Raw genomic sequence first — 12,999 nt, 5'->3', positions numbered from 1 at the left:
TTATATTATATTATAGCTTGGGCAAACAGGGTTATTATACTAAAAAATTACAGTGGGTTCATTGTTTAGTGAGGGATTCTGAAGCTTCTTTTATATTCCAAAAAATAAAGGCATCAGCGCTTAATTTCACAGAGGTGTCCTTTTTTAATGTGAAAAAATTGTGTTTGAGCTCGAATGAGTCTGAATTTTCCCTTTGCGTTCCACTGGCTCATAAGAGGTAGCTTTGTGTTTCTGTATACAAGTCTGCAATGTCTGTCTCTTTCAATATATTTTCCTTCTGTTCTATGCACTTATGATCTTATTCAACTTTTCATCATGTTGTGTCATATTGATAGTTTTGTCTTTGTTCTTTTATATATTTAGATCTTCTATTTCACATTTACAAGAATACTTTTCATTGAACACTCTTTCTATCCCATTGCTGTTTTGTCCAAGAACTTCAAACTCGTTGGTGCCCATATATTCACTCATACATTCATTTATTGATTCATTCAACAATTAATGGCACATTGCCTAAGGCATTTGACTGCTAACCAGAGAGTTGGTGGTTCAATCCCACCAGCCACTCTGCAGAAGGAAGATGGGATGGCAATCTACTTCCGTAAAGACTTACCACCTTGGAAACACAATGGGGGTCGCTATGAGTTGGAATCAGCTTGGGGCAGTGGGTTTGGTTTTGATACTATGCATTTGGCGCTCTTCTAGGCACTAGGGGTACGATTCTCTACCAACTATGCCTAATGAACCCCTGCTAAACAACTTCCCTTTCTGTCTTTCTCTTCTCTGTCTTTCCTCAGCTCTTTCTCTCTAAGCAGCACTCAAGTCATCACTAGCATGGATACTCTGAGCCAGGTAGATTCTGCTTTCAAACCCCATACCTCCTCTCCAACGGTTTCTTCACTCTTGCATATGAGCAAGACATTTGCTGGTCCTCACACTTTGAACACCATCTTTCTCCTCATTCTCTAAAATGTAACTCAAATTCCATAATGACTATTTCCTTCTCTGACTGTTCCTTCACCAGCTATTCCCTGCACTATTCTAATTTACACTTCATGGCAAGTTCCTCTAAGTATTCACGAGTTGTTTCATAGGGCTGTGCTTGCTACCTCCAGCCAAATTAGAAGAATACAAAAACTCCGAGCTCTAAATGAGTCAGTGAGGAAGAGTAGAAGGAGTTCTGGCCCAGCAGTAGAGAGAACTAGTTACTCCTCTGGCTCTGTTACTAACAATCTAGCATATAATCTTGACCATGTCATTTAATTGCTTCAGATTTCAATTGTCTCCCTCACAGAAAGGAGGAGGTTTCAACACAGAAATGGATGGATGGTCTCTACAAGTTCCCTTGCAGTTCTAAAATTCTATTATTTTAATTGTGCAATCACTCTTTATGAACACTGGGGAAATTATTGGAAAATTTTCTTCCTTGGTTTTCTTGTATTTAAATAGAACTGATTGATTTCAAAGAGATGGTGTTAAAATAAAAGTAAGTGGAATGTCTTTGAAAGAAAAGACTACTCTAATTGAAATTGTATACCAGTACTTCATAATTTAGTTGAAGAAAAGTATATACCATCTGTTCTACATGCATTATCATATCCCAATTTGTCCAAGAGGTATAAGAAGAAGTAAATCGACAGTGATAGCTAAATGCCAGCAAACAAAACAAAAGATTAACAAGTTTAAGAGGGAGAAAAATAAAGTGATTTTTTTTTACTTGCATGTATATACAAGCACACAGTTATGGATGTCATTATTCCACATCAGGAGGGTGAATATTCAAAGAAAATGTTTCTCATTCTAAAATATTCCAGATCCACAAACCTTGCATTTTTGTTTTAAAATCTTACTAATTTGAGATGTAGTGAAGTAAATTTTTTTTTCTTTTTTTATACAGAATAGATATAAAGATTTGAATTCAATCTGCCACCATAGCATCAACTTTCCAAATTATTTTATATATTGTGGACTATGAGATTCACATAATTTGTTGTCAACATAATTTCAACAAAATTTCCTTTCTGTAAGATTTTTCCATTTCAGAGGAAATCTTGTAAATGTTACATGAAATATTCACATTTATGAAATTTTGAATATTAATTTGAGTGGCAAGAAAACGAACATAAAACAGTCCACGGCAGCAATAAATCTCTTAGGGAATACTTAGGATTGGAAGTTGGAATAGTTAGCTTTTTGTTTACAATAATGGAAAACAAAGAGCAAAAGGGAACAGTCTTTCTACCTTTGAAAGAAAAATGCAATTTGGATGTTGAGCATCTCTGATTTTCTTCCTCTTGTTCTTGGAAAATTAATTATTTTTTAAGCAGGAATTCATGACTCATCTAAAATTTTGTTTTTGCTTCTCTTTGGGCTTAATTCTCTCTCTCTCTTTATTAAAAATCTCATAGCTCTTGCTTTATTTCTGAGCCTGCTTATTGTTTCTGCATATATAGCTGTTCTTTCTATGTGCTAAAATGCTATTTTATTATACATGGGTACCCAACATGTACAAGGATATATCATTAGTTTTATAAAGGAAGTCAAAGTGAAAAATGAATTCAATATAACACATTTTGCTTTAAGTACTGAAGCCTCACCACGTAAAGTTGTTGTGGGGTTTTTTTTTTTTTTTTTAAGGATTTCAAAGTAGGCATCAACCAAATCAGACTTGAAATATCTGTGTCTAGAGAAATAACAATCACTTTAGCAGCCTCTATAATTCTTAGAAGCCTGACACTGAAGAGTTCCTTAAAGACCCAGCAAAATATCCCAACACACCTAAAGGTTCTGCATTTTACCTAAACCTCACAAAGTGTAGATGTTATCTGTTTATTAAAGAGCAGCACTTGCCTTGTTGAAATCTAGTGGTCCCTAAGCCCGTGTCTTCACTAATAAAGATTAATAGACAATGGATAGAAGCTAAGTGTGCCCTGTCTAAATATCCTCTTTTATTTGGCAATTAGCAAGATACATTTTTGCCCAGGGATCCAAAACATTTGGTTAAAAATATTAAGGTTAAACATTTCCTCACGTAAGAAAGTTTTGTAATTCCCATTTTACATGTCTAAAAAAAAAATAAAAAATGACAGCTCAAGTTATGTGCATCAGAGTCTGTCTTTATACCTTTGATTCTGTTTCCTCAATTCCAAAACAAGAGAGTTAAACTATAATCTCTAAGGTTCTTTTCAGACCTAACAGTCTATGATATAACCAGAGAAAGAAGAAAAATAAAGAAGTCATTACAAATCAAAGAAACGTTTTCAGGAGATGACATTCTCAGCACAAATATAAGTTAATCATTTAGAAATATTTGGTAAACACTGTTGAAAATAAAAATAGGGCGGCTACTCCTGACAAATTTATTAGAAATGTGTCTTTCAAACACTTCACAAGCTTGATATGATCAAAGAAAATGTTTTCTCAGCTCATAGTGTTTCATTACATTTAGATCCCCTTCAAAATCAGGACACTGAAAAATAGCACCTCTGCTCTGTGGAAACCAGCAAGTAATGTTTAGGGCTCATCTGAAACACTTGAAGAAATTATTTCTCAAAGAAGAGTCCTGAGGCTCACCTGCAGAGTTTTTCAGGTTCTTGTTAAAAGTACATGCAAGAATTTAGTCAGAAATTAAGAATCTGGATTTTAAACGGGCTACTCAATTGTTGGAGTCCCTGGGTGGTGTGAGTGGTTAATGCCCTTGGCTACTAGTAGACAGATCGCCAGGTCAAGTCCACCCACAGTCTCCTCAGAAGAAAGGCTTGGCTGTCTCCTGAAAAAATCAGCCATTGAAAACCCTATGGAGCACAGCTCTACTCTGATACACAGGACATTGCCATGAGTCAGCGTCAACTCTGTGGCAACTGGTTGGCAACTCAACTGTTACTTACGCATGCTAAAGTTTGAGAACCATAGCTTGAGGTTGCATACCTTTGTGTGTGTATGTGCTGTTTTAAATCAAAGGCATCATCTGACTTTCCTTCTCCTCCCCAGCCCTTACCCAGTGTCATCTGTCCTTTATTAGCCTTTTGCTTAAGATTTAGTCCTAATATCCCATCTTTCTTTTTTACTTCCATGCTTTAGAAGGAAAAGTAAACAGTCATTTGGGTAATTAAGGTGATCAAACATAATGAAATATTACCAAACTCCATTCCTAAGGAAAAGTCCCCTCACCTAGATGCATGATAGCTATTTTTCTTTTTAAATCTTTTGTGGTCTTCTGCTGTATTAACTCCCTTAACTGCCCTCTGTGCCTGGCCTGGCTTGTAACAGTCTGCCTATCTCTTGCCATGGAGTTTGTCTTAGATCCGTTAGAATTGAATTCCCTAGATCTCAAAGCTTTCTCTCTCTATCTTTCTCTCTCCCTGTCTCTGTCTCTCTCAGAGGACACAAAAGGGTTCATTGATCACTAATAATTAGTTGGCACCATTTAACCTAGAACCAAGGTTGTAACATGTCGTCATGTATGTAAAGCATTAGCTGGAGATCTCACCACATGTACTCTGTCCTTCAGCTGACTGTCCTCCAGACCCCTCCACCACAGGTATCTTTGCTTTCCAGAGAGAGACCCTGACTCATGCAAACAGTTAACACTCTTGTCTGATAACTGAAAGGTTAGAGATTCAGGCCCACCTAGAGACACCTCAAAAGAAGGCTTGGTGACCTGCTTCCAATAAATCAGTGATCAAAAACCTTATGGAGCATGATTCTACTCAAACACACATGCAGTGGTCATAAATCAGAATCAACTTGATGACAACTGATATGCCAGACAGTGGAGGCCAGATATTAGACATTTTCATATACTCCCTTACACCCTCTTCCTACCCCCCAGTGCATCACTGGGACTTATGGATTAAAAAAAAGAAAAAGAAAAAGGAGCTCTGGTAGCATAGTGCCTAAGGCATTTGACTGCTAACCAGAAGTCTGGCGGTTCAAACCCACCAGCCACTCCTCAGAAGGAAGGTTGGGCAATTTACTTCCTTAGTGATACTGCCTCAGAAACCCAAGGAGGAGGTTGCTTTGAGTTGGGTTCGACTCGACAGCAGTGCATTTGGTTTGGGACTTAATGGGTACTCAATAAATATTAACTTAATTAACGTCTCTTCTCCCATTCACCACTATTCCACGTCTTGACTGTGCCTCTATCTAACTTCCTTTCAAAATGTCCTGCTTAACAGCCTTGCTTCATCCTCAAGGGGACCAAGCTACAAATTCTACACACCCCAGGGAATCTCTGTAACCAATAGTTATTACATGCCATTAAACAGCTAAAATCCTGCATAGGGAATTCTTACTTCTGTGTACCATGGGAAATTATAACTGAAAGAGAAGGAGGAACAGAAACATAAAAGAACTGACCTCCACACTATGTGCATTCTGCACTATTGTATTTAATTCACGGTATTTATGATCATTTATGATCCATTTATTAGATAATAGTACCCATAGAGTCTTGAACAATCCATTTCATTACTGTGATGGAATGTCTTCACTTTTTCTGAATATAATGTTTACATTGCTCATTATAAAAAGAAAATCCTGACAATTTGGAAAAGTATAAAGATGAAGGAATAAACAACTATAAATCTACTTCTAAATGATAACCTAGTTGTTGTTCATGTATAGTCAATAGGCGCACACAAATACATACACACAGAAAGTGTTACAGAAAAATAGATTGTATACATTTTTATAACCTGCTTTCTTTCTTAGCAACTGACATGGTAATCTTCCTATGTCCGTAAATATCTGCCTATCTTATCATATTGAAGATTCCATTGTATGAATTCACTATTATCCATGTAACCTATTCCTCAGTATTAAGCATCTAAGTTGTTTCTACTTTGTCTCAATCATAAATGAGTCTATAAATAACATTCTTATATCTATCTATATCTTACATGTTTTTCCAGTTACTTTCTTAGTATAAATTCCTTACATTTGAATTTGTGAGTCATTGCACTTCCACATTTTAAAAACTTTTATATATCACAAAATCATCCTTCAGAAACACTGGAATAACTTAATTTCCAAATAGGTATTCTTTTATGTTTCTGTTTGACTGAGGCTAGAAGGAGAATTGTGTTTGAAATGTCAGGCTGTTACCAAATGGCCAAGGGAAATGTTTCTCTCTACCTGGTTGCTTTGTTTTATATTTCCATTTTTGCAGCATTACAGGTAATATTACATTTATATTATAGACAGCATTAATTTTATGAAGTATTAGTAATTGCCAATAATAGGAGAGTAACACAGCATACTTCCTAATTTACCTGAGCATAATGCTTTGTCTAACACTGTGTTTCCCCTTTGTTTTCCACATGATGATTTATTTGAGTAATTTAGCTTCTCAACCCCAAGTGAAATGTGGATTTTATAACACAGATCATTCATTTGTTTATTCTTAAATGGCTTCTAAGGATTAACATGTTCTAAATACAGTTAAAGCACTCACTCTCCTCCCTAAATTATTCATATTTGGGGGAGAATTTCAGGCAAATGCCTGATTTCAGTCTTCCACATGAGTTGTTGTCTCAGTACATTTTACACAAAGGAAACAAAGCATAAAATGTTGTAACTTGGTGAAAACAAACCCCAGGTGCACACGAATAAAGAAAGGTAGAGGAAAAGCATATGGCAGACAAGCAGAAAGGAGCAGATGCCAGACGGAAAGAGTCAATGGAAGAGGCTGCCTAGGGTGTGGAAATGGAAAAGCCAAAATGTAAGGAGAGACTTTTCCATTTTTCAAAGCAGAAAGAATTCCAGGACTAGCAGGAGTCACATGAAAACCGAGTGGTATATATTAGCCACTAGGTCCAATTTTCTCCACCAAAAATATTAAACATCATTGACTGCAACAGTATGGGAAAGCAGTCCATTCCAGTGGGTCTTTCATGCCAAATGTCTCAGAATTCTGCAGGTTGAAATAAAGATATGGTCAAACACTGACATTATTCAAAATACCCCCATTGTATGGCTCTCAAAATCAAGTAGCCAGAATTTTATTGAAGACTACTATGTAGTTTACAGGGAGCTCTGGTGGTGTAGAGCCTAAGGCACTTGACTGCTAACCAGAAAGCTAGTGGTTGAAACCCACCAGCCACTCCTGGGAAGGAAGGTTGGGCAATCTACTTCCACAGTGATAGGGCCTCGGAAACCCAAGGAGGGGTCGCTAGGAGTTGGGGACGACTCGACAGCAGTGAGAAAAAAAAATGTAGTTCACAGGTATATACAATATGGTACTAACTGACCGATATGCATTTAATGGAAATGTTAGGATTATTAATACTTTCAAATATTAACAATTGGTTCCTGCTATGTTTCAGGTCCCATTTGGAAGCCAGTTCTGATCAGTGGAAGCGTCTGCATCTTTCTCTTCAGGAGCTTCTTGTGTGGTTACAGCTGAAAGATGACGAGTTAAGCCGGCAGGCACCAATTGGAGGCGATCTTCCAGCAGTTCAGAAACAGAACGATGTACACAGGGTAGGATATTTTTCAGCCTAGTGCCTTGCACATAGTAAGCATCCAGTCACTATCAGTGACTATTTTACAATTAGTTTTGAGTGAAATAAAATTGAATAGAAATCTTTTTCACTCCCTATAGTCCAAGGGTGAATTATAAACAACCCAACCCATTATATTAAAAATGCAAAAGCATCTGCATTATTAATATCCTTTATGAAATTTTCCACCTGCTTTGTTTTTTTTATTTTTTACTTTTTATTGTGGATAATATAAAACATACACAAAAGTAGACAAAATTGTATCGTAAACTCCCATAGACCAGCAAGACTTCAACACTTATCTATTCATGGGCAATCTTATTTCTTCCCTAACTCTACCCCTTCCTCCATTATTTTCAAGCAAATTCCAGGCACATATCATGTTATTAATAAATATTTCAGATAATATCTCCAAAAGATCAGGAGTAACTTTTTATAAATAGTTACAGCACAATAATTTCAAAATATCCAGTCAGTATTCAAATGTTCATTTCTCTCATACCAAAACCAAACCAAAATCTATCATCTATGGTTATTGGCTTCTCTTGCTTGTTTATAGTGGTAAAATACTTGTACTTGTTCAACCCTCTTATTCTGAAATCTCAAAACCAGTGACATGCTTTTGGAAGATGGCTATGTTAGTGATAGATAACATGCACCAGAGTGAAATAACAAATCCCCACATGGTTTGTGTGCTTGCTCGATTATCTCCTCTATTGCCTTTTATTGACTTATCAGGACTTCCAGCCCATTGATAACTGTGTTCTATACATTAGTTCTCCACGCTTCTATCTCTTCCTCCTTCCAAGTCCAATTTAATAACCCTTTCAGGAGATGTCGCTATGAGTCGGGATTGACTCAATGGCAGTGAGTTTTTCTTTTTTATTACTGAATTAATTTTTTATTTGTGCTATTTTATAGATGTAATGTCTTTTTCACTAATGAAATCCATGCTGAATTATTGAGTGTTTTTAAATTTCTGTTAGGGATGTAGATTTTTATAAATATTTTATGGGATACATATGTCCCAAGGGACTCTCATGGTAGGATATATGGGATTGAATATTACCTAATCCTGAGCACCTCATCTTTCCCATAACAAGTAGGAGACAGTAAATATATTTACAAGCCTTATCTCACTGTGCAAAAGCCTAAAGAGACTAACGTTTTACACAATCACTCCTCCAGGATTCACTATCTCACACAATAACCTCTTAACACAGCAATATGTCACTGATAAACTTCCTTCTGTTTTATGCAGTTACACAAGTCCCACCCTGATGCCAGCATGCACTATAGGTGGGGCAAAAAACCTCCCAAGAAACACCAGAGGTAGAAAATGTAAGTGGTACTTATACGTACCACAAGTTACAAGAGAGTTAAATTCAATCATCAACCATTTCAATAACTCTTTTCTAAGATCCTAAAATCCTTTACTTCTTTTTTTGTTTGTTTGTTATTGCTACAGTCTACAAACCTAAAAACCTTGGAGAATCCAAATAAACACTTTCTCCTTTCCTATATGCAGACAACAGCAGGGCAGGTTGGCACAGTACCTTATCATGACAACTAACATCAACTCTTCCAATGCCAAGCCATCATTTTGTCAGTTTGCCTTGACCCCGTCTACTGCTATAATCACCATAGTTACAAGAGGCAATTTCTCCTAGTTTTTTTTTATTCTGCCTTTATGCTTGCCATCCTCCAATTCAATCTCTGCATTTCAGTCAGAGTAATCTATGTAAAAACAGAAATTGAATTATGTTATTCCTGAGCTTAACATCCTTTAATGACTTCATATAATGAAAAAGCCCTCAGCAAGGGTTACAAGGCCCATTCTGGCTAGTCTGGCCCCACCCTTCTCTTTTCTTACCTCTCTTCCCCTTGGTCTCTGGACACCAGCCTTACTGCTTTCTTTTGTTCTTGTTTTCCAGTTCTCCATGTTCCTCTCAGGCAGGGCTCTACACATACTGATCTCTCTGTCTGCAGCCCTTTCTATCCACACATATATCATCCCATACCAGTTTCTGTCGAGTGGATCCCAACTCATGGTGATTCATGTGTGACATAGTAGAACTATGCTTCATAAGGTTTTCAATGGCTGGTTTCTCAGCAGTAGATAGCCAGCCTTTCTTCCGAGGCATCTCTAGCTTGACTTGAACCTCTAACCTTTGGGTGTGTTAAGCATTTGCACCAACCGTGGACTCCTACCCACACATATCCTCTCATAATTTCCTGCTTAGCGTCTAACAATCCTTTATGTCTTAATTCAGACACCAAGTAAGTTTTTCCTCTGATGCTCATAGTTGATCAGATCTCCTTGTTATACATTCTTTTTTTTCATACCATCTCTTTTTCATTTGATAAATTCCTTCTGTAACAGCATTCTCTGTCTGCATACATGCATGCATGTGTATCACGTGTATATGTACATTATGAACATGTGTGTCATGTATGTATGGCAACATGTGTGAGTGTTTATACATGCATTATGTATGTGTGTGTATTATGTGTGTATTTGATTAATATCAGTTCCCTTACTAAACCATGCACGCCAATCTTTTTTGGGAGGGGCAAGGCAGGGGGTTGCCATTTTTATATTCAACACTTGAAAAAGTGCCATACATGGTAGGCACTAGATAGATAAAGAGGCAAAGGAATCAAGGAAAGAAGGAAAGGAGGGAGAGAATAAGGGGGGAAAAAGAACCACCATTGATCTAACCTTAACCTTTTTCATTTTCTCCAGACCACGGGCAGGGAAAGAAAGAATAGCAAATGATGTTACTTTCTCACTTGCAGGACTTTTCTGTTTATTCCCAACTAAGCATCCTTTTATAGTGTGTAGAGGTACTTTCATGCCACTGTCTTTACTTATTGTCTGGCCCAATGCCTATATGTGCTGTTCTCTGTATCCTTAAGAAAAATCCTTGGCACAAAACACTCTCCTTCCTCAAAGAATATCATCATTCCTGAGGGTCAAGGAGAGAACAAATTAGCATCCTGTTTCACTCAGAGTTTGTCACATTTATGCAGTAGCTTTTTTCTAGTTGTAGTGGAAGGGCTGTCTAGTTAGTGATTCTCTTGTTGCCTGTGGACAAAAAGAACAAAGGAAAATCCTTGAAATGGAGTCTCTGTACCAGATCTTCTGGAAGAGAGAACAGAAACATGATCAGTACAAAACTCTATCAAGATTAAGTCTTTGATAGATTTTGTGTTTGTAGACTTTTGTTTTACTTTGCCATATTTCCAGGATTATAAATTGTCTTTCTCTTTATGTTTCTTGATTGAAACACTGTTTATATACAATGTTTGATATCGAGATTGGTCACTTGTAATCATAAACTTGTTTCCCATATATTTGTGTGTCACATTCTTTTTAATCACCTGCTGACTGTCTATTAGAAATTATTAATGCCCTTGAATTTTGCTTTCTATGGGAATACAGAGTTGAAACTAGTGAATAATCAAATATTGTCCATTTTAAATTTTCTTTTCTATAAATCAAGATGTTCATAAACAAGGTAATTCATATTTCCTTTGTACATCATTGCAGATTAATGCTAAAATTTTAAAGCTAGATATCATATGTCTTGTAGACTTTTCTTAAGGGGAAAATACATAGTCAGTCTCAATACTGTGATGGAAGAGTGTATTTTTTCTGTAGGTAGAATTCCAAGATAGTTCACACAGGTATTTGGGGACTGCAGTCTTACTCCTAAAGCAATTTTCACACCCATGGGAGTAGATCTATGTTTTCAATCCAGCTGGGCAGCATAACAACTGCAAATGGAATGACTCTCAAGACTAATTAATGAAATAATGCTCCATATGAGATGATGGGTTATAAATAATTAAAGCTCAAATGTGCCTTAGCAAATATAAACTGACCAATTTTTATAACTTTTGAATACATTATCCTGGCTTTTACAGTTCCTCATTACTTGCCTCACTAGACTGACTCGTTTTCAATTAGTGTTTATTATTCTGGTCCAGATATATTTTAAAAATTGACTTCCTTTGTTTTCCTTGAGCAGCCACTAAAGTGATATTTATTACTTGTCTACTTCTGTGATTAACCTAGAGAGAGTTTTAAAGGAGCAAATCATAATGGGGAATTTCTAAGGAGATCCGCAATAAACCATGACTTTATTTAATTCCTTTACCTTAACTCAAATCCAAGTGGAGATTAGGTCTTGATTATAAGAACACTGTAGGTGATGACTTTTTGTTTGCATTTTTACTAATGAAACTGTTGTCATGAGGTTTTCATCTTTCAATTTAAAGATCTCTATAATCCCTTCCTTAGAGACCATTAAAGACACCTTCAAAGCTTCCTCAGAATTTCTGGTTAAGATTTGAATGGGAGTAATCAATACATACATTATTAAAACAGTGGACAGAAAGCCATTATTGCTTGGGTGCTGTTGACAAATGAAAAGGCATGAATAAAGTAGTTTACTTATTCATTTCTCAAGTCATATATTATGCATGTTAGATTTCCTCAGAAGGTACCACAAAGTGAGAGAGAGGTTCAGAAATTCAATAAAATTATCCCGGAATCACATAGTAGATTGTACATTCATTTTGGCTAATTTTGTTATCAATGTTGTCCTGCTTATTTTGGGTCCATTTTAGTATGTGTGTTAATTTGATGAGTTTCCTTGGTTTTGTTTTTGTTTTGCCATTGAAATAGAAAATGGCTTTGGGTGATATCTGTAAATGTTAAGATTCAAGTTATGTCTGCATTAAGAAATATAGTCTCACCTCTGGAAAACAAGAAAAAAAGGTATTGATAGAGTGATTCATTCCAAGATTTGGTGGCCCAGCCTCTAGCAGATTCTGAACACATTTGGTTCCCTGCAAAGTTCACTGCTAGTCATGCCTGCTATAAGATGTACGCTTGGCTATATTGGAGAAAATAGACATCTTTTTGATCTATTCTTCATCACTGATAGCGTAAACTCCTTTTGCATAAGTTTGCTATTTTTTGCAGTCATTTTTAGGGATGCCGAATAGAAAAGACTTAAAATTATTTTTAGAACTACATTTCTAGGCATTTGAGGAAGTCTTCTGAATACTAGCTATATCATCAAAACTTGAGTCATTAAAGAAAAGCATCAATTCCTAGGAATGACTATAGTCAGATAAAATGTGAATAGCTTACAAATTGACTTCACTACCAAAGTCCTCTTTCTAACGTTGTCAAAATATTTTGATATCTTGGCACAGAGGCTTAAAAATAATATCTGATAAGAGCTTTGCTTTTAAAAGTACTTTTACATACACTTTATATAATTACGAATGAGCCCCTGAGCTTTTTCTATGCCCTTCCTTTCCAATATATATATTAGGAAAAATCATACTATAACTCAGAATACTACAATTTCTGGTAGCATACTGATTAAGGCAGTTGACTGCTAACCAGAAGGCTGGCGGTTCAAACCCACCAGCCACTCCTTGGAAGGAAGATGGGGCAATCTACTTCCATAGTGATACT

The 12,999-nt window shown here is 36.3% G+C and overlaps 1 protein-coding gene across 1 annotated transcript in view; it reads left to right on the top strand.

The window, feature by feature from the left end:
* Positions 1 to 12,999, top strand: part of LOC103201376 (dystrophin-like) — a 2,052,823-nt gene that overhangs the window by 1,559,522 nt on the left and 480,302 nt on the right. Inside the window, exon 45 of the mRNA XM_042781676.1 lies at positions 7,326 to 7,482. Within this exon, the coding sequence (XP_042637610.1) occupies positions 7,326 to 7,482 (157 nt within the window). The remainder of the gene's footprint in view (positions 1 to 7,325; positions 7,483 to 12,999) is intronic.

This window comes from Orycteropus afer, unplaced genomic scaffold, assembly GCF_000298275.1.
Source record: "Orycteropus afer afer isolate SDZICR_OR568_19922 unplaced genomic scaffold, OryAfe1.0 scaffold00148, whole genome shotgun sequence".
Classification (NCBI taxonomy): Eukaryota; Metazoa; Chordata; class Mammalia; order Tubulidentata; family Orycteropodidae; genus Orycteropus; species Orycteropus afer.
Note: the sequence above shows the minus strand (reverse complement) of the source record. Positions and strands in the feature narration are given on the sequence as shown.